General features: G+C 35.3%; 1 protein-coding gene across 8 annotated transcripts in view; it reads left to right on the forward strand.

The window, feature by feature from the left end:
* Positions 1 to 21,850, forward strand: part of Rims1 (regulating synaptic membrane exocytosis 1) — a 492,321-nt gene that overhangs the window by 206,720 nt on the left and 263,751 nt on the right. For 7 of the 8 annotated variants that reach the window (XM_059243920.1, XM_059243921.1, XM_059243922.1 and 4 more), the window contains 2 exons: positions 4,904 to 5,117; positions 7,349 to 7,360. In XM_059243920.1, coding sequence (XP_059099903.1) covers positions 4,904 to 5,117; positions 7,349 to 7,360 — 226 coding nt within the window. Of the gene's footprint in view, positions 1 to 4,903; positions 5,118 to 7,348; positions 7,394 to 21,850 lie in introns of those variants that run through there. The other variant, XM_059243932.1, reaches the window with a different exon arrangement.

The following is a 21,850-nucleotide window of genomic DNA, read 5'->3' on the forward strand; positions in this document are numbered from 1 at the left end:
CTATCCTGATCCTTTATGTGTCCACTCTCGGAAAAGAAACTGCATCCTGGTGGTTGTCTTCCTTGGAACTGTTCTCACTTCTCCAGTGGAGAAAGTAAGACTTTAGAGGCCTTGACCTCACAGATCAATGGAAAAAATCTCCTCTCTCTAGTAAAACAGTTGTGTGTCTCCACTAATGCAAGAGCAAATAATATTTGCCTACTTGGCATGACCTAAGAGACCACACAGTATAAGAAGCGAAAGTGTTTACCATGGTGGACCCTAGGATCTTAAACCATCAAGATTAGAGTTGTAGTTTTGCCAAGAAAATAGTATCTTGAAGTCAGTTTGGTAAAAAAGGAGTTTGAGGGCAAATGCTGTGGAGGAATGAGATTGTAATGAAAGTATCCTGAAGAATCAGCAATTACAGTGTAATGAAAGTATTACTGAGAATCTGAAGTTTCTTGGAATGGGATTATCACCATTGATTTTGCTTTTTCCATCATCAGAGTTTGTTCATATATTTCAGTTGAACTTCACCAAAGTTTACATTGCTTGGTAAATTCACACTTCCATGATTCCAGAAATGCTTTAAGTTGGAAATTGAATACACATTTATTGTCACCTTTTATGTGAGCTCAGGAGAGAGGAGTTCTTAAGAAGGTGAATTTAGAATGATATGTTAACATAGAAAGTGAAAGTAAAGTCAAAGACAGATGTTAGTTTTCCTGTCAGTAATGTGGAAATGGTGCTGTCTATTTCACATTATTGTAGAATTAAATGTATGTATTCCTTCTAAAAAATAATTAAATGATTATCGGTTCCTTTGCATGTGTCAATATTATTAAATGCATTCACCTCTGCAATTCTATTGAGCTCATTTTCTATTTAGTGATATTTGATGAGTTAGAAAGGATCTTTTCCTTTTTAATATGAAATGTTTCACACACAATCACAACACACACACACACACACACACACACACACACACATATATACATATAGAAAGAAAGAAAGAGAACAAATATCAAAAACTAATTTCCCCTCAGCTTTAAACAAAATATCTCAAATACCCTTGAGGTACAGAACTTTCTACATACTTTGAGCTTCATGTATGAATTCAAACAATTTGAGAGGGAAAATAGAGGGAGACTCAATATCAGTCCTATACAGCTGGTTTAATGTGCTTGATGGAGAAATTTACACATGTATCTGTGTGATACCACCCATGTGCACACATATCACATGCGTATCTGTTTATGTATAGTTGTCCATTAGGTTAAACCATATATTTGTCTTAAAACTTCCTCTATCATGATGTGTTTTAATCTACTTGTCAATTACAAGAAAAGGTGTAAAATTTTGAAGATGAGTTTCTCTGTTCTTTGTATTTTATTAAGTTCAAAATTGTTATGTAAAACATTAAATTCATGCTTTTAAATAATAGGTTATTTTTATTGTCATAAGGAGCGTGTGTGTGTGTGTGTGTGTGTGTGTGTGTGTGTGTGTGTGTTTGGTTGTTTTATTGAGATGAGGTCTTGCCTTATAACAGAGGCTGGCCTTAAACTCAATCTTTATGCTTCATCCTTCACCACATAGTGAGCACAGCTGTGAATGAACCCCTCTGCCTTGTTGTAGAATATTTTAAGGTGTGTTACTTTTGTTTATGTTGCATTTGCTTAACTCTGTGAAGTTGTGTTACTTTGCCCATCTAAGACACATGATGGTCTAATAAAGAGCTGAACGATCAATAGTGAGGCAGGGGAAAGGATAGGCAGGGCTGGCAGGCAGAGAGAGTAACTAGAAGGAGAAATCTGTGAGTGGGAGAAGAAGAAGCAAGAATAAGGAAGGGAGGACATCCGGGGCCAGCTACCCAGCTACACAACCAGCAACAGAGTAGAAAAGAAAGGTATACAGAAATAGAGAAAGGTAAAAGCCCAGAGGCAAAAGACAGAAGGGATAATTTAAGTTAAGAAAGGCTGGCAAGAAACAAGCCAAGGTAAGGCCGAGCATTTATAATTAAGAATAAGGCTCTGTGTGCGATTTATTTGGGAGCTGGGTGGCGGCCCCCCCAAAGGAGCAAAAACACACACAACACTGCTTGGCTTAGTAATGGTTTTTGAGTTAAATATTATACTGTATTTTATTTAGTCAGGTTTTTGGTTTTTGTTTTTATTTTTTATTTTTTGCTTTTTTACTCTTTCCATGAAATATCTTTTTTCCCCTGTTATTTCAAACATTCTGTCCATCTTTGTGTTTAATGGAAATAACCCACCTCATTAGAAATCACAAGTCATGTTATGTTTGAGTCTGTCTTTTCTAAGCCTCATTTAACTAGAATTTTAACAATCTGACATGAACATTTTTGTCTGATACTCATGCCACACTGCATTCCACTTATGATTCCTAATGAGTTCATTATCTCTGTCACCTCCTGCTACAGTTACTAACCATTCTTTCTCTGTAGTTCTATGTTTTCATTTTTTAAGTTAAGTCTTTTGTCTTTTTTTTTCTAATTTCATATTTTTTCACCACTGAGTTGGATATCATACATTTTATTTCAAGTGTTTCTGTTGTCTGCCTAACTAAAGCATTTGCTTTCACTGTATAACAATTAAAACTGAAATTGTTGGTCACCAAGCCTCAGTTCTTGTACCTAGATAAATCTCTGCATTTGAGTTATGCTACCTTGTCAAATATTGTTTCTATTTCATTTTCTTTTTCACACTTTATATCCTGTTCCAGCATACATTTTAAATTACGTTAAAAGATTTTCGCCAGTACTTACGATTTTATGCAAGTAGGTGAGGGTTTTTTTTTTTTTGCAGACATTTTGTCTTCAGTATGAACTCACTTATAAATTACATGTGCTTCTCCTCAGAATGGACTATGAAAATTGTAGCTATATTTAATTATGTATACACACATACATAAGATGCATATTGGCTATTATCAAAAAAGGTATATGTCTTCATTATTTGCTGAACTGTACATCTCTTATATTTACTCTTTGGTTGGAGACAGGTGTCATATACAGAAATAGTAATGATGCACTATTAAGAAATATGATGTGACTTATGAGTGAACCCATGGAACTCCACATGTTGCGGTAGAAAAAGGGTTTTATCTAAATGGCCAGAATGTCCTGTGTTACATATTGTACAAAATTTTCCTTTGAGGGCTTGATGTATGTTTCAGTTTTAGAGTGTGTATTTAGTATGCACAAGGCCCTGGGTTGAAACTCAAGAACCATACATGCATATACTAAAAACAGAGTAAAAAGCTAAAATCCAGAGATTAGAAGCCCTTTGGATTGGTCCTAACAAAATGTAGAATTCCTGTGTTTAAATTTTAAAATGCCAAGATGATTTGGTTTGGAAACCATTATATCTTACCATAAAACAAATCCTAAATGAAGAATTGACAGACTGGACCATTAGCCAACTATAGCTTGCTGTCTGTCTTTTTATAAATAAAACATTTATTAGACTGTATACGCACTCATTTGTTTAGATTCTATCTATGGCTACTTTCCTGTCAGAACAGTGTGGGTGGGTAGTTACAACAAATGCTATATGGCTCATAAAACGAAAATATTTACTATCTGACCTTTTACTGAAAAGTTTACCGACACCCATACTAAATCATACTCTATGTTATAGAATAAATTTATAAGAAAACTCTTCTTTAGCCTGACTTGTGAAATACTTTTGATTCCTTAGTTGATTTCACTTAGTGCCCCTAACAGTAAAGATCTGACTTAGGGGCTAGATAAGTGTTTATTCTTGTTTCCTCTTATGCTTAGAGTTTATTTCTGTTTATTTGATTGAGGTTATTTCTTTTCTTCCATTCCTGACAGTCATCTCATTTAATAGAAAGTATAAGACTTCCAGGGCTACTTTACATACATCTTTTGAAATGATGGGCTTCCCTGGTTGTTTCCTACTAACTTGAACTTAAATGGATATGGTAAAGTATAAAATAGTTGATGTATCAAACAATTCATCAATGAATCAACTAGGTATTTGTGCATTCATTAAATAAAATGTCATATAAATTATTCTTTTATAAAATGAAATTATCTGACTTTTCAATAGGGAATTGTGTCAGTGTAGTATTCAACTATGTTATATGGGAGTTTATACACATTTGCTTTAAGTATGGATTAAATAGAAAAAGTATCAGTTGGCAAAGAAGAAAGTAATGATTCAAGTTCTGATCAAGAACTGTTAGTGGTTAAAAAGAAACACATAGCATAACCAAATTCCAGTACAGAAGCAATACTGAACATGGCCCTGACTCACCACCTTCTATGTTTGGGGAGTACAGCTCTCACAGTTACCTTATGTGGAGTGTAGCATGAACTGCCAGAGTTAACAATGTCATCTGTGCATTCTGTGTTTGAGGGGGCACTCACGTCCCGCCCATTAGCTCTAACACACAGATGACTTTGATCAGCCAATTCCCAGGATTGTCTCCTGGTAAGATGGCCCCAGACTGTTGACTTAGCTTAGTGCAACACTCCTTGTTCTCATTTGAAGTGTGGAGAAATCCTTAATGTGGAAGACTCACTGTAGTTTGGAGAGATTTGTTCCAATAGATCTGCTTACAGCAATTTAAGATTGAAGGACTTGAATTGATGTATTGAGGGATTTGAATCTTACTGTAAATATTCTTAATGAGGAAGGGCTTGCCTTAGTAGTCATGGTTGATGCAAAACAGACTTGTAAAAGTAGGCGCTTTTGATCAAGCCCAAGAAAGATCAGAGTATGTAGATTATTATGTTTTCAGCTTGGTGGGAAAAGTAGATTTGCATGTGCTGCTTTTCCTCAAACACCTCAATTTTATTTTTCTTTAGGAAAAATGGTTGACTTTTCTGTCTTCCTTCATTTACTTAGTTTATTCTCTTGTCTCTTTTGCCCAGGAGATTGCATCAACAGTTTGAAAGCTATAAGGAGCAAGTGAGAAAAATCGGAGAGGAAGCAAGGCGTTACCAGGGCGAGCACAAAGACGATGCCCCAACATGTGGAATCTGTCATAAGACAAAGTTCGCTGACGGATGTGGCCATCTTTGCTCGTATTGTCGCACCAAGTTCTGTGCACGCTGTGGAGGCCGTGTGTCTCTGCGATCGAACAATGTGAGTGTCCTGTGAACACACCAGGTGCCCAAGAGCCGAACAGAGGCACCACATTTGCAAGCATGTAAACCCTTGCATAGTCTGAGACTAAAGCATACATGTGATATGCACGGGAATACGTCCTTTTGTGTTTTGTATTTTTATAAGATCCAAAAAACAGTGGAACAGTGATGAACATAACAATAAATAAGATACTTTGCCTATGTGGAGCTTTATCTATGATTCCCATTTCAAGCCAAAAGAATGCCCGTCCAAAGCATTTATTTTTCGAATTAAATGTAAACTTAGTATCACTAAGGATTATAGAATCATTGAAAATAACTGTAATATATTAAGCAATGGTTAACTCCTGTGATAGTAATTTCAGATTTACTATCAAGCCAAAGGATCAGTGCCACGTTCATCTTATGAGAAGTATTTAGGGATTTAAGGAACATATAATAAGCCATTTTTAAATGCTAGGGTTACGAGATGTATTTCCACCTGCAGAAATTTTCTAATTTTGCTGAAATGAGAGCATGGTATTTTGCTCTACCATAGTTAGCACAAATATTTTGTGGTAAAGATTCTGAATAAAAAAATAAATTCTGGCGTAGCAGAACCCAACATTACAATTTGTGAAATTCAAGACCCATATTATTAATTATTTGCTCTAAAATACATTCCAGTGTTATAGTCTTCTCACATTACCTGTGTTAGGACAGTAAAATTATTTGTAGAGAAATCCAAATGAATATTTTGGTTGAGATCTGTAGTATAGTATTGAACAATTGTGATGATCACTGCCTTAAAAATTTCCTAGTATTCAGTCCAAGTATTTATCATGTTGTTTAACCATGTGCATGATGTGATATAAATATATTTTAAACCATTAAAACTTGACTCTTGAAATTCTTCTCATTTGGAAAAATCAGTTGAGGCTGAGAACAAACTTCTCAGCTGACCGTGTATTAATTAGTTGGTTGTCTTAATTTTAGTAGGATATTCTAGACTCTCTTCCAGGGAATTAAGACAGTGAGTATAAGAAGTACATGTTATAGTTTAATGTAAGACCAGTGCCATCTCTAAACAAGAGTTTCCTTAGCTATAAAACAAGGAGTAGTAGTATCTTTCATACTTGTTATGAGAGTGAAATAAAAAGAATTTAAGCCAATGTCACATGAGAGAGTTCATAAGATGTGTTTGTTAATCCCTCCTCCAATTTTTAGTGTTTGTAAGTACATCCTTTAGGATGGATTTTTGCAGGTGGGTCCTGGAGGTGATTACAATATGTAACAGGAAGTTGCTGGCAGTGGCAGTTCGTGTACTCCAGCTGAGGGTTAGTGTTGGCTAAGTACCTGCAGCTGCTGAAGCTGTTAACTTCCCATTACAGGGTTGAGGCAAGCCAACTGTCACACTGTTGACTGCTGGTATATTGAAGTTGTTAGGGTCAAAGTCAGGTTGTAGAGATAAAACTGAGCTAGGAAGTTCTTTTTTATTCTTTGAAGCAGATACTAATGCCTGTTTTCATTCATTTCTCTTATACTAAAATTACCCCCACTTGAAAAAATATTTAAAAAAATAAAATTAAAGAAGGTCCAGCTTAAAATTATGTCTTATGTGTAAGAATGAAACAGTGTATAAACCTGTTTTTCTCTTATGATAAAATATTGAAATACATACAAATAAATGCCATTTTTACTGCTATGTAATAAGTCATGCCTAAAATACTTATATTTCTCCTATTTTTAATTCATGACAGTTTTCATTATTAGATATTTTTTCTAAATTTGGTCTCCAGCCATTTTTGATGTAATTTAATAGAATTTTAGTATCATTCTATGTGTTTAATAAAGTATTTTCAATAATAGAAGGAAGCATGTGGCAAGTTGACATTTCTTTCTGAAGATTTCCTTTGTTTTTTGCCTTTAAGATACTTTTTTCTCTCTGAAGCATCTTGCTATTGATTGATACCAACTTTGGGATCTTTCTGCCTCAGCCTCCTGAGTGCTAGGATTACAGATATGTTTCAGGATGCCTGATACCAAAGAAAACTTTAAATGTAGAACTAGTCTAAAGTCTAAAACTCAGGAAAGTGGGCCCAGTTCTTGCATCCAGCATGTGCTTTATGTGTTTTAACACTTTGAGGAAATGTATTTGTTGTGTTGACATTGCCATATTAATGTGTGGTTCATTCTTGTTTCTCTCTTTTTTTCTCTCCCTGCTCTGCTTCGTTGGATGTTTTCCCAAAGGAGGACAAAGTGGTTAGAATCCATGCTTTCTTTTCTATGATTTGATATACTGTATTTCTGTGAACTCGATTAAGTGACAGTTGCTTATAATTCTGTTAATTACAACATTTCACAATGCAACTTTATAATTGGAAGAGCTCATCCCTAGTTGTCATGAGAATGAAACTGAGATGAACATCTGAGAACCCAACGGAATTTTACATTTGTCTATAGAGTTTGGAGAGACTGAATTCATAGAAATAGTGAGATTTTGATAAAATTACCAGCCCGTTGTCCTTAGCTTTAGGATTCTGGTGATTATTCTGTTTCAGGAACACTAAACTCTAATGGACTTTCACTTCTGAATACCTCTTAGGTGTGAAGGCTGGTGATTTGAAACTTCACTGCAGAAGGAGACAAGGTATACAGACTGGGTAGAGACAAGAGATAAGAGTCTAACCAAATATAAATCAAATCCAAATGATGTTACTTTTCTATGGAACACATGACATTAGAGTTGTCATGCTGAGCCACATTTTACCCCCTTTCTCTCTCTTGTGCATAACAATTGCTTTTTGAGAGATCATTTTTAACTCTTATTAACTGCAGAAACCACAAAGGCTCTTAGTATTTGGAAAGTGGGGTTCAAGTGGCATCTTCCATTAACATCTCTTCTCTGTACTCTGTATACCTTCCTCTGGTGTACATTATTACTTCCTCAGGGCTCATTAATTCCCCCAGGTGACGATGAGGCAATGAATATTTTGTGTTAAACGTATCATTTCAGCTGCCTCTGTTAATATCTTTCAAATTTCAATGAAAATATTGCAGTACATGATGACCAAGCTTGACATTAAACTGAATATTAATCTGTGTTTTCAAACTTCATGCACCTTTCTGGAGATCAGTTTTCTGCGCAAAAGAATCAAGGTTGAAAATTTATACAGCTTCGTAGATTTTCACTAAATGTTGTCTCTGTTATTGGCATGTGGGATCACTGCCTTAATGAATGATACATCTCATTAAACAAAACAAATGAATAATAATACACATAGGATTTAATAAATAGTATCACTTTGGACAAGTCGACATTTGGAATGTGGACTTTAGCTAAGTCAGAGAATAAAAGGGTAAATTTATAATGGTAATGTTGTTCAGACTTGATGTAAGACCAGCTACTCCTGCAGTCCTGGGCAGGAGCATGATCTGTTTGCCTGTCTTGCCACAATGGATGGTAGGTTGTTTGGACTTGCTGTGCTTATTATGATTGTTGCCTGCATAATGATAATCCAGGCAGACTTTGTGTTGCAATGGAAATACTGTAAAATACAATCACTTTACACTTTTTTTCCTCACTTCAATTGGAAAGTGTGCATCATTTAATGTGTTTAAACTACTCGGTCAACATTTCTCCAAACACTTTTTAGCCCATGAGGCACTTCAGTGAATCGATGCTCCTGTTTAAGGAAATTAACACCAAATTTTGTTCTCAGGCATGCTAAAGAGAATAGTAGAATAACTGAGTATTTTTAAAAGACTTGTTTAATTTTGTAACTCTGTGTGTGTGTGTGTTGTGTGTGTGTGCGTGTGCGTGTGCGTGTGTGTGTGCGTGTGTGTGTGTGTGTGTGTGTACATATACATGTATGCACATATATACAAGGGAACCAAAAGAAGCCAGAAGAGAACATCAGATTCCACTTGGAGCTGGAGTTATATACAGCTGTGAGCTTCTTGATGTGGATGCTGGGGACTGAGCTGTAGTCTCTGTAAGAGCAGAAAGCATTCTTAACTACTGGACTGTCTCTCATGTTGCAGGATAACTGAGTATTGAACTGAGTGTTTGGATTCCAGCCCTTTCCTAATTCTCTAGAGCATGATAATTTTGGCAGAGAGAGAGAGACAGAGACACAGAGAGAGACAGAGACACAGAGAGAAACAGAGACACAGAGTCAGAGAGAATAGGTAAAAGAATGAATAAAACTTACCCTAAACTAGTCTTCATCAGAATGATAATGCTGAATTCTACTTGATCTAATAAACTGGCTAAAATGTGATTTAAAGATTAGAGAAAACCTAAGGCAATATAGTATGTATATATGCATATTTCTTAATTAAGTCTAGCTAAATGTTAATTATCATTTTATTCTAGAACTATTTGAACTATTGCTTTAAAACATTGTCCTTAGCCTAAGTCATACCTCATAGTAACTTGGAAAACTGTGAATTGCTTAAAACAAAGAGCCACAATATGGAATGACTTTGATGTGGGCATTTTTAATAGCTTATAATAGAAGATAATTTTGTACATGTGCATATTTTCATTGGCAAAACTTATATCATGCTTTTTTATTTTTGTTGAAAACCCTTTTCTGAGCCTATAATATAGGGATATTGTAAACGTTTTCCATAGCCTGTTTAAATTAATTTTATTTTTATTTTACTCCATTTGGTGACAGAGGTTGGAATTCGGATCAGTCCCTTGGTACTCACACTTTCTGCTGGTGAATTGGTGGATTGAATCCTCTAAATTCAATTCCCTTGTGATTTCCTATAAATTTCCATCAGTATTCTGCTAGTGAGAAATGTTGGATTATGAATACAGTAAACAAAATGGACTTGTTCATTTCTAGCTTATCCAATTTTTCAAAAAGATGCATCAGGCTTTATGTTAAGAATATTCTATAAAAAAACATTGGCACTACTCTGAAAACAGAACCCTATTATCCTTTTCCTTTTGGTATTCTCTCAAAATGTAAAAACAGTAGATTCATATCTTCTAAAATTTATATGCAATATCATTTTGCATATTATGCTCATTATAATTAACACTATATATAATTACAATATATATTGCATTTTAATAAATAATGAGATGCTGAGCTTAGGAGTCACAATTTTTAACAACTTCTTCCTATTCAATTTTCATTGGTATTTATAAAAATTATGTTAAAGGCTACATTGATGAAACAAGTGTGTTTTTGTTTTTTTGAAACCCTTCTATTAGTAAGATTTACCGCGAAATGGGACAGTAGCAACTTAACATGCAGCTAGCCTTATCATAATGTCTTACTTAAAGGATGGCTAATTCTTAAGAGCATAGAAAATGCTCTCACACAGACATGCACACAGAACACTCTTCTTTAATTACAAAATAAAAAACTTGGGAGTTTTTCCCCTTGCTAGAATTAAATGCAAGCAAGCCAGAAAATTGCAACTATTTTAAACAAGTGATTTTCATGATTGCATTAAATATTTATTATTATTGTGAAAATTACTCTCAGAGTTGTCCATATTTAGTTCATAGGTGACAAGGAAGAGGCTTGTAATATAAAGCCTTAACTTATTTGAAGGACATGATTTTCAAGAATTTGCTTGAGATCCATTTTTTCCCCTAGAAGCATTGAATTTTCTGATGTTTCTCTTAGAAATTCATCCCACAAAAATACTCTATATTTAAGTTATGTAGAAAAGTACATATATACAAAAGACAAATCAATAAAAGTCTTAGGTTGTATCAAAGGAGAACTTACATTATACAAGTCAGTTGGTTAGATTTCTCAGGTTTAGTCTGGCTTCATGGAACTTAGCCCAAAGGGCAAACAATACGTAAGTTGCAAATATTATTATATAAGAGGTTTAGGAATTTGTGTGTTCCTGTGTCTATGTCTGCATATGCATGTGTACACATGTGTGTTTGTATGTGCATGTGGAGGCCATAGGTCAAAATTGGGTGTCTTTTTCAGTTGCCCCTTCACTTTATTTTATTTTGTGACAGGGTCTCACTGTGTAGTGCTGGTTGCTGGAACTCTAAACCAGGCTGACGTAGAACTCACAGAGACCTGCTTGCCTCCCACTCCCAAATGCTAATGCTGTGCTTAGAGGTGTGTGCCAAAACGCCTGCCTCCAATTTGCTTTTGGAGGCAGAGTCTCTCATTAGACCTGATTCTGCTAGACTGGATCGCCTGAAGGATCCACCTGTATGTCTGTCAGTGAAAGGATTATAGCCGCAAGCCACCACACTTGGCTGTTTAGGTCCCAGTGTTTATGTGGTAAACATTTTACTGAATGAAGTGTCCAGATCCAGGTGTCTAGTTCTTGTACACATATGATTGAGACTTTGACTCACTAGGGGCTGCAGATATGGCTTAGAAGTTAAGAGTACTGGCTGTTCTTCCAGAGAAAGTGTGTTCGATTCCATCATCTGAGCCTAATGGCTCACAGCTAGTTGTAACTATAGTTGTAAGGGACATGTCGCCCTCTTCTGGCCTCTGCAGGCACTAGGCATATTCATGCGAGCAAAACACTTGTACACATAAAATAAAAATGTAAAATAACGATTTTAATACTGTTTTTACGAGTTTTTAATAGTTCACACTCAACATCACTATTTTGGAAATGTTTGATGATATTCAAAAGCATGAGAGAGTTTATAGGCTTGCTTAGTTTTGATCTTTTTCTCTACCTCAGTTTATCTTTTAATAGCTACAAAAAAGAGTTTCAGGAAATCATAAAAATCCATATTAAAACTAACAAACGTATACCAGGCTGTAGAAAATGAGAATTTTCTAGTATAAAGAAAAGGATGTGTTAAAAGTTTTCACAGAGCTAAAAAACTAAGCTGGAAGAAGTACTGAATTTTGTCTTAAAATGTTGTCAAATCTCTGTTTTTGTACCAAGTTGTAGGATTTCTGGGTCATAAGATAACACCATATTTAACTTCTTGAGAAGTTCCCACACTGTTTCCCGAAGAAGAAAGTTGTCAATTCCTTTAGTTTTGGTCAATATTTGGCATCATGTCACTACTGTTTTCTCTCTTGCTCTTCCTCCCTCCCTCTTTCCTTCTGCACTGCCCCTGTGTGTGTGTGTGTGTGTGTGTGTGTGTGTGTGTGTGTGTGTGTGTGTGTATGTGTGTGTTGGGATCCCTGCACGTGGAGGGCAGAGGTCAGCCTCAGAGATACTTCATGAGATGGACACCTTGTGTTTCATAGAGTCTCTCACTGGGACCTGGACCTTGCCTATTAGTCTAGGCTGGTTGGCCAGACACCCCAAGGGGATCAGTTCAGTTGAGCATCCAGAGGACAACATCTTATGGGGGTTTTCAGTTCAAGTGTCTTCACGCTTCTGTGATAGGCACTATAGTGACTGCTGACATATTTATTATTGAATTAATGATATCCTGTATGGAGTGGAATTATATCTCATTCTTGTTTTGGTAAAACTATTTAACCAGAGTTACATTAGTTTGATACCTTCAGCAGTTCAATTTATAGAGCATTATAGTTTTCTGCTAATATGTGTCTGACTTAAAAATTCTTTGGATGCATTCTTTTCCAAAGGCTGACATATTTACTGCGTTGGGGAGCAGCTTCTTAGTGGTATCACACACCTGTTTTTATCCTGACACTTAGGGGCTGAGGCAGGAGGACTGTGGGTGAAGCGACAGTTTGGGCTCTGTATTGAGTAGGTTGCTGTCTTGAGCTGCAAGACAGAGCCTGTCTTCACCTCCCCACAAAAATCACTTTGTTCAGAAAGGTTTCTGTTGAATTTGTTACATCATCATTCTATAAGAGCTGTTCAAATAGACTTTCCATAGCTCTGTGCTAATTCAGCTATCCTTGTCTTCACTTTTGTTTATTTATTTTCTTATGTTGAGTCATATACATAATTACTTTTCCTTTAAAATTATCTGTCTTTTCAGTAAACATAATTTTGTTGTTTATGCATACCGATGTGCTTTCTGATCAGTGTAGTATAAAAGTTATTCATTATTAAAAAGAATCAATTGCATTCTATCACTAAGCTTAACCAAGCAGCCCAGAAATTAATTATGATAATTAGGAATAAAACCTTTTCCCTAGGTAACGTGCACTCATTCATTTATTTATTCTAGGACTTGCAAAAGATTTCTTAGTATGAATTGTTAAGTTCTGCATTTAATATAAAATACATAAATTCTTTAATCTACTAATGTAGTCTTTGACAGCTTAAAGGTGCACATGTATCTGGCAAGTGTGTTTGATTGACATTAAGTATAACACTACATTTATATATTATAATTTTATGAACATTTTTTTAAGAAATAAATTCTTTTTTCTCCCTGATAGTGTGTAGGATGATGGAACTGCACATTTAATCAACATTTCTGAGTATTCAAATCATTCATTGCCAAATACATCCTTCAACCATTTGCATACAAGCCATAAGTCTGTTAGATCATGACCACTCCTGATATCCTGATATTATTATGATAGCAGGTTTAAAGATATTCTTAAGACATACCAAAACTGTATTTGCAAAATATATTCTAAATTTATTGAAGTTTGAAAATAGTTTAACTTTGAAAGATGTGTTCAGACTCTCATTACTATTAACTTGGAAGTTAGCTGTTTGGAACTTAATAATTCCTTGGTTTCATACATCCCATTACTATAGAATTTAGTAAACAACAGTATAAATTAACAATTTATTTCGTTGTGTAGTTCGTGTATCTGATACTTTCTGTATATAGAAATCCTTCAGTAGCAGATAGTACTGTAAATCTTTCACTTGTGTTGCTTTGTAATGGTAGAAAAATAATTTTGTGTGTTTGATCAAGAGGTTCTGTGTTGTAAAATAATTGATCTTCATAAAAGTCAATCAAATGCTTCCATTGACAATAAAGTGCCATTGCAGCAGATTACATGAGTAGAAGTAGAAAACTGTCTTCTTTGAAGAAAAATGCTTTGTGAGTCTTTAGTTAATATTATAATTTAACATGTATGTGTCTTTTAAACTTCATAAAAGCTGACCAACCATGTCAGTCATTGATCCATGTGTACACCTCAAAAAACCAAGACAAACAAATATATCTATGACAGTTACAAGGAAAAAGTACACAGCATGTATCTGAAACAAAGGAGATATCTTCAAGTGAGTGCATAAAAGCAGTCAACTCAAGCGTCACTGGGACATATGACTGCGAAGATATTTTAGTTTACTCAGACTAAGACTTTTTACTTTTAAATCTGATTATGTCCTATTATTACCTTATTAATTTGTTTGTAATTATTGTTAATTCCCTGGCAGTCTTCTGAAGTCCATACATTTGATTTCTTCTTGATATTTACAGTTCCTATAGATCCAGGAATTACCGTTGCCCATCTACAGAACATTTTGAGCAATGCTTAAAGGAATTTATCCATCAGTTGCTTAGATTAAGCTGCCAGCCAACAGCTACCAACATCTCTGAATACATATTGTTTTTTATACTTTAATACCTTCTTTAGCTTCACTAGCATTAAGATCTTTGTTAACTTTTCCAGCTGATGAAGGTCTGCTTATAATACAACCTCAGTGTCCTTCCCCATGTGGGATGCTCTCAGAGTTTCTCACAGAGTTAGCTCTCTGCATCTTCTCTATTTATTCCATTTAACACATTCTGCTTCTGTTGGGAAATCTTTGCAGGTTTGTATTCTGTGATGAACACATCATTTGACATACCATATATAGTTAAATTGCATTTAATGGGCAATGATAATTAAATTGGAATTAAATTATTTTTGTATGTGTGATAAATGTTAATATTACTAATATCTATTAGACTACACTTCTTGAAAGCACGTCTACTACCATCTTTTTTAGGTAGCATATAAACATTGTCACCTGAAGTGCCATTTCATTTGTATTACATGCCAGGTTATGATTTCTCTGATTTTTTAAGAACTCTGTCTATCCACATTCTTCTGGATGTGTAGGAACCAAAGAACTGCTCTCCCTTTATTATTGGTTAGCAAGCAAATACTTCTCATTTCCTGTCTTTTTTCCTCTTTGTTTTGTTTTCCATTTTTGTTTGTTTACAGTGTTTGATAGCATGAAAGTTGGAATATTAAGATGGAGTATTAAATATGATATAGAAAAGGTACCAGGCCGGGCGGTGGTGGCGCACGCCTTTAATCCCAGCACTCGGGAGGCAGAGGCAGGCGGATCTCTGTGAGTTCGAGGCCAGCCTGGGCTACCAAGTGAGTTCCAGGAAAGGCACAAAGCTACACAGAGAGACCCTGTCTCAAAAAAAACAAAAACAAAAACAAAAACAAAACAAAAAAAAAAAAAGAAAAGGTACCAGGATGCCTAAAATAAATTAAGAAATTTATAATCAATGCACCTGGATTTCTATCTTTAAAATACTCTCCTTTTTAAAACAAATCATTATTGAGGCATTTTTAATTTTTTAATTTGTTCATCTTCATGATGACAGAAAGAGCTGAGCAAAGCCATAACCCATGGTTTATCATTGCTGAATAATGGTTTGCATTCTGTCTTCAGCTGAGGTGATTACCTCCTTGGTCATTGCTGGTCTTGGCACTCTTAGGGGTTAGGGGTTAGGATTAGGGTTAGGGGTTGAGGATTAGGATTAGGGTTTAGGGTTACATATTATGATTAAGAGTTAGCATTAGATTTAGAGTTTAGGGTTAGGGGTTTGGATTAGTGGTTAGGGTTAGGATTAGCATTTGTAGTTAGAAGTTAGGCTTAGGGTTTAGGCTTAGGGGTTAGGATTAGGGTTAGGGGCTAGTGTTAGGGGTTAGGGACCAGTGTTAGAAGTTAAAGTTTAGGATTTGGGTTTAGGTTTGGGGTTAGGGTTAGGGGTTAGGATTAGGGTTAGTTGTTGTGGGTTAGTCTTAGGGGTTATGGGCCAGTGTTCAAAGTTAGGGGTTAGAATTAGGGTTTAGGTTTGGGGTTAGGGTTAGGGGTTAGGATTAATGTTATGGTTAGGGATTAGGATTAGTGTTAGTGGTTAAGATTAACATTAGATTTTAGAGTTAGAGTTTAGGATTAGTCTTTAGAGTTAAGCTTTGGGTCAGTATTAGTACACCAGCTGAGTTTCCTATGTTTGCCCATCATTCCCATGTTTTCTTTTTCTTTCTTATCTGCACCCTTTTTCTCAAAATTTTAACACTGGTTCTTGCATGATTATCTTTCTCAGGGAGTTCTCTCATCTGAAACCAATTTTTCTTACACCAGATTTTTCTATTTTCATGAACAAAAGGCACCCAAAATACCCACAGATTTTATTTTTTCTGGAAGTTTATCCAATATCCTTGTGATCATTCAGTAAGTATCACTATTTCTTGGGATACCATTTGTTCCTCAAACTGGAAAAATTCAACTTTTCAAAAATAACATTTTTATTCATGTTTCATCTTTGAAATTTGAAACTGCTTTTTTTTAAATTCCAGTTTTAGAAAAGAGGAAAGTCATTTTTTGTGTGTGTGAGTTCAACTTGTGAACTTCCTGAATGGTGGAAAATGGTCCCACACAGAGGAGCTACACAGCAGGGGCTCAAGAACAGATCTCATGGGTCTCTTGCTCTAGCACTTCTGTCCTCTTCCCTTTATTTGTGGTTGTATTTTATTCACTCCCACTGCTGCATTAATCATGCTTACTTCTTGCCACTCTGGTGGCCCCTACCACCCTAATATCTCTAGCGCAGTTGCCAAAAGAGAACACTAGAAGGTCTTATTCAGGGCATCAAATGCATTATCAGATACTCAGTAAGCTCCTGTGGTGACTTAGTTGACAAGGACCTGGGTTTTATCTTCAGCACCCTCATTAAAAGTAATGATAAGTAAGCAAGTAAGTAAATAAATAAATGAACAAATAAGGACACATGGGAAGCACACTTCCATAATAACAGCACTGGGGATTGTCAGGCTCGCCAGTCTAGCTGAATCAGTGAGCTGCAGAACCAAGAAAAACCTTGTCTTAAAATCTGATCCGCAGAGAGATTGAAGAAGACACCTGATCCTGGCCTCTGGCCTCCACACACATGTGGATCAACAAGTAAATTTACCTACCTTCAGAAGTATGCACACAGACAAACACATTAACCCATACACAAATACCATGTCACACACACATACACAAACTCTGCTTCTTACCATAAAATCCGGCTCATTCTATATTCTACTGTTGCAAATGGATAGTCTATTAGGTAAATTTCACAAAGCAAAGGAATGCTTGAATGTATTATCCAGATGATACTGTGTCTCTTCTCACTTCCCCAAATGTCCTTTTCATGTCATTAAAATCCTAACAGCTAGACTCTTCATGTTTTGGGCACCCTGTTCACTCTTAAAATCTCCCATACCTCTTTCCCCCATGCCTGCTGCTTTCTGTTCACCCTGTTCATCCTGTCCTCTAGTCACAGCTAACATAAATATAACTTGGATTTCAAGCAAAATTTTCTTCGGGAATATTCTTAGCATTTCTCACTCCTAAGCTGTCTTCAGGTCTCTACTCAAGCATTGCCTTAAAAGAAGCTCTACCATTACTCCATTTAAAATTTTAGCCACCTTTCTGCCATAAAATATCATTTTCTATTTGCCATATTTAAATTTTCTTCAGAATAATGCCTTCTGGAAAATACAGTTCTGTATCTTTATCTGTATCTATCATCTACCTGTGTATTATCTATCTATCCTATCATCAATCATTCTATCATCTATCATTCTATCATCTCTATCTATCTATCTATCTATCTATCTATCTATCTATCTATCTATCTATCTATCTATCTATCATCTATCTATCTCTCTATCATCCATCCATCCATCTGCCTATCTATAAATATTTGTTCATTGTTGATTTTGAAGAGTGTGACCTCTGTTTTACTGTCACGTTCCCAGTGCCAACTAAGTTACTTGGCAGGGGTAGACTCAAAAATTGTGATGAATATTGTAGAGTGATTAAGCTCTAGGCTTACAGAGCCAGCTTCAGGTGGCCAATGTGGTGTGGCCCTTCTCAATTGCTACAACCTTCCTAACTTTAGAATTCCACTGGGCATGGCACTGCTGTAGTTTTTTGATTCCATATTGACTGCTAAAGTAATGGACTTTGTAGTATAGAACAGTATGTAAAGGCATACCCAGATATTAAAGACTTTTGTCTTTTCTTACCAATGTACCCTAGTTTGTCCTTACTCTAAGACCCTGTGTTATTCACCTCAGAACTTTCTCCCCATTTACTTCTCTACATTTCCCTTGTCCGTCTTGGATTACAGAGTAACCATTTGTAACTTTTAATCTGCATTGTGTATTGCAAATATTTTTCAATTGTTTGACTAATTAATGATACCTACAAACATTCCATTGATTGTATATACATTTTATTCATTTTTTGTTGTTTTCAAGCTTTGGAAGATTAAAATACTCAATTTTTAAAGTAAAAATTTTGTTCTGTAATTTTGAAAATGTTGAACTTTGAATAAATAATTTAATATCTACTTTCAAAATTAATATCTTTCCTAATTTAAGGATGCTTAATAACTGTGTTTTAATGATTACACTCAATATTAAAAATTAAAATGTTTGCATAGTCAACAAAAGTAAGTACAAATAACTCTTTTGTAGACTATTTTTTAAAAATTATTTTCATTTTATATAGCATCAAATGAACTTTTTTCTTGAATTCTTTATGTTTTGTTTTATTTTTGAGACAAGGTCTCATGTATCCCATCTGGCCTCAAATTCTAGCCAATACTGGCCTTGAACTCCTGAACTTGCTTCCACTTCCCAATTGCAGTGATTAGATTTGTGAGCCACCATGTATATCTTTCTTCATGATTTCTTAGAACTTTGCTGTCTTGCTAAAAATGATTGGCACCTTAAGAAAATCGACTGAAGGGTATAGACTCTAGTTACTATAGTAGAAAAAGTAAACGCTAAATATTAACAAGCCATTAAAGCGTCAGAGAAAAATTTGAAGTCATATAGTCATTAGTGTTGTACCAACAATTACTTTATGTAAGACACTTTCACTTGAGGTCATAAATCACAGAAGTAAAAAAAAAGGATGTAATTTATTAATGATACTGTTTTATGAACTGTTACTATGTCAAACATCAATGAAGTCTGAGAGTAAATTTTCTCCAGTGTATCTTGAAATCTTTGAAAGTGGAAGATTATTGATGTTATATTAACACATTACTGAGCTCTGACTACCTTCTCATTGGCAAAGTAAGCTGTTTTGATACCTGGAGAAAATGACGAGTTTAAATGGTACAATTTAGTAAATATATGTCAACTCCAAGGTACAGCTTTGTGATTTGTTTTTAAATTAGTATATCATTTAAAATGTTTTGCAGAGAACTTTGAAATGTGCATTATGTCCTGGAATATTACCCACACTGTTATCATGCAGTCAGTACTGATAAGAGTCTTTAAGGCAGAGATGAGAAGCCAGGCACCAGTTTAGTCATTTTCTGTTTATCAAACTGTTGGCAGGATGTCATTGGAAACTGAAGGCACCTGTCGGAGAGCTTATGACTTTTACAATAAGGTTATTGGTTAATTCCTTCTCAGACATTCTCATTATAGACTAGCCTATGCAATTTATAACAGATTTTAGAGGAAATAATAAATATTTCAATTTATTTGTGAACATATTTTAATCTCTTCATTTTGTTCAAATTGTTTGACGGCAAAGACCATGTTCTGTTTGGATTTTGTTTACTTTTGATTCTTTGTTTAGCATGTATCACAATGCTTCATATATGGTGAGCTCTCAGTGAACTTTGAATGAATGCAAGAATGTATTATTAAGTGAACAACACTCCTGATACTTACTCTGTTCTGTCAATTAAGGTTTTCTTCTTCTTCTTCTTCTTCTTCTTCTTCTTCTTCTTCTTCTTCTTCTTCTTCTTCTTCTTCTTCTTCTTCTTCTTCTCCTCCTCCTCCTCCTCCTCCTCCTCCTCCTCCTCCTCCTCCTCCTCCTCTTCCTCTTTCTCTTTCTCTTTCTCTTCTTCTCTTTAGTGATTGAAACTCTTCCAAATATATTTTTGTATTTTAACATATATCTTACCTGAAAACAGACTAGAACAGGTTTCTTCTTCTTTTTTTTTTTTTGTTTTTTTTTGTTTTTTTTTTTTGTTTTTTGTTTTGTTTTTCAAGACAGGGTTTCTCTGTGTAGCTTTGCGCCTTTCTGGATCTCGCTTTGTAGACCAGGCTGTCCTCGAACTCACAAAGATCCTCCTGCCTCTGCCTCCCGAGTGCTGGGATTAAAGGCGTGTGCCACCACCGCCCAGTGGTTTCTTCATTTTTAAGGACAAATTTATTAGAGTTTAAAAAGAAAAACAACCCATGGCAGATAAACTGTAAATCTCAGCTACTGCATGGAGTCCAAGAATGGAGGAGAGAAGAGACAAAAAGCCATGGCATGTAAGTTGGCATCAAAGTCATAGCACAGCAAACAAGTAGACATGGTAGAGAGGGAGCTTTAGCGAAAGATTAAGTAAATCAAACATCTCAGGTAAAAGATGCACTTAGCTTTTGACCAGTATCTAAAATGAGACAAAAAGGAAAAGAATCAGAAAGGTAGATGGATCCAGCTGAAACTTTGGCTGCTCAGTATGTAGGGTCTGGGCTGAGGGGTGGGATTCTGGAAAGGAGAAGTACAAGCCCAAGTTTAGGCTAAAACTGAACACGTGTTCTAGTGATTGGCCACTGATTTAGACTATGTTTGCCTCAAGTATTTAACAGAGGAGTAGACAGTTCCCAAGATCAATTCTCTTAAAGCTTGTCTTAGACTTCAGAGGTCCTTCTTAAGTTGGTAACAAGCATGAGTAAGATGCAGTAATACAAGTGTTCAGGAATAGAGTATTGTTGCACAAAAAAAGTAGTTTTAGGTAGAAGTGGAGAAGTGTTTAAAGGGATATCAATCAACTAGATTGAAAGACAGCTGTCAGTACCAACACCACAAATGAACAAACAACAACAACAAAAACAAAAACTGCACTTTGAAGACAGCTCTCCTGTGCAAAGCTACACCGTGATGTAACACAGACATCTACATTGTGATTTAACATGTGCATCTACACTGTGACATAACAATGCATCTGCACTGTGATGCAACACATGCATCGACACTTGGATGACATACATCTCCAAGAACTTTAACCTTGTTACCTACTCTGTCAAACTGCCACCTCATGACATTGACGTAACTTTAGTTTTCTGAATTCTATATTCTAGTGGTAAACTTCTTTCTGTAAAGGACCAGATAGTAAATGTTTTAGGTTTTGTGGGTCTTACAGCCCTTACCATAGCTATTCAAATCTACCTTTGTAGTGTAAAAATAGCCACTGATAGTAAAAATGGGTGTCACTTTGAGTGAATATAACTTTATATGTGAATAATAACACTTTATATAGCACTCATATCTAATTAGTTCTTTTAATTATTTTCTTATTCTTTGACAATTTTGTACATATATACAATTTATCTTGATCATACCCACTCTTCACTCCCTAAATTTCTCTGACACTTCATCAAATCTTATTCTCTACTTCATGTACTCTTTTTATTTGTATGCTATTTTCATTTACATGATGTTTTTGTTAACTCATCTATTCATTAGTTAACCCAGTGAGTCCAGTTAGTGCTGTGCATAAGCACATGGGTACAGGGTCATCCACAAGGGCATAGACATCCTTCCAGTGGCTTCTTCTGAAGAGAAGGTTTCTTCTTTCACTATTAAAACATTACTCATCAG

Source organism: Peromyscus eremicus, chromosome 16_21 (genome assembly GCF_949786415.1).
Source record: "Peromyscus eremicus chromosome 16_21, PerEre_H2_v1, whole genome shotgun sequence".
NCBI classification, from domain to species: Eukaryota; Metazoa; Chordata; class Mammalia; order Rodentia; family Cricetidae; genus Peromyscus; species Peromyscus eremicus.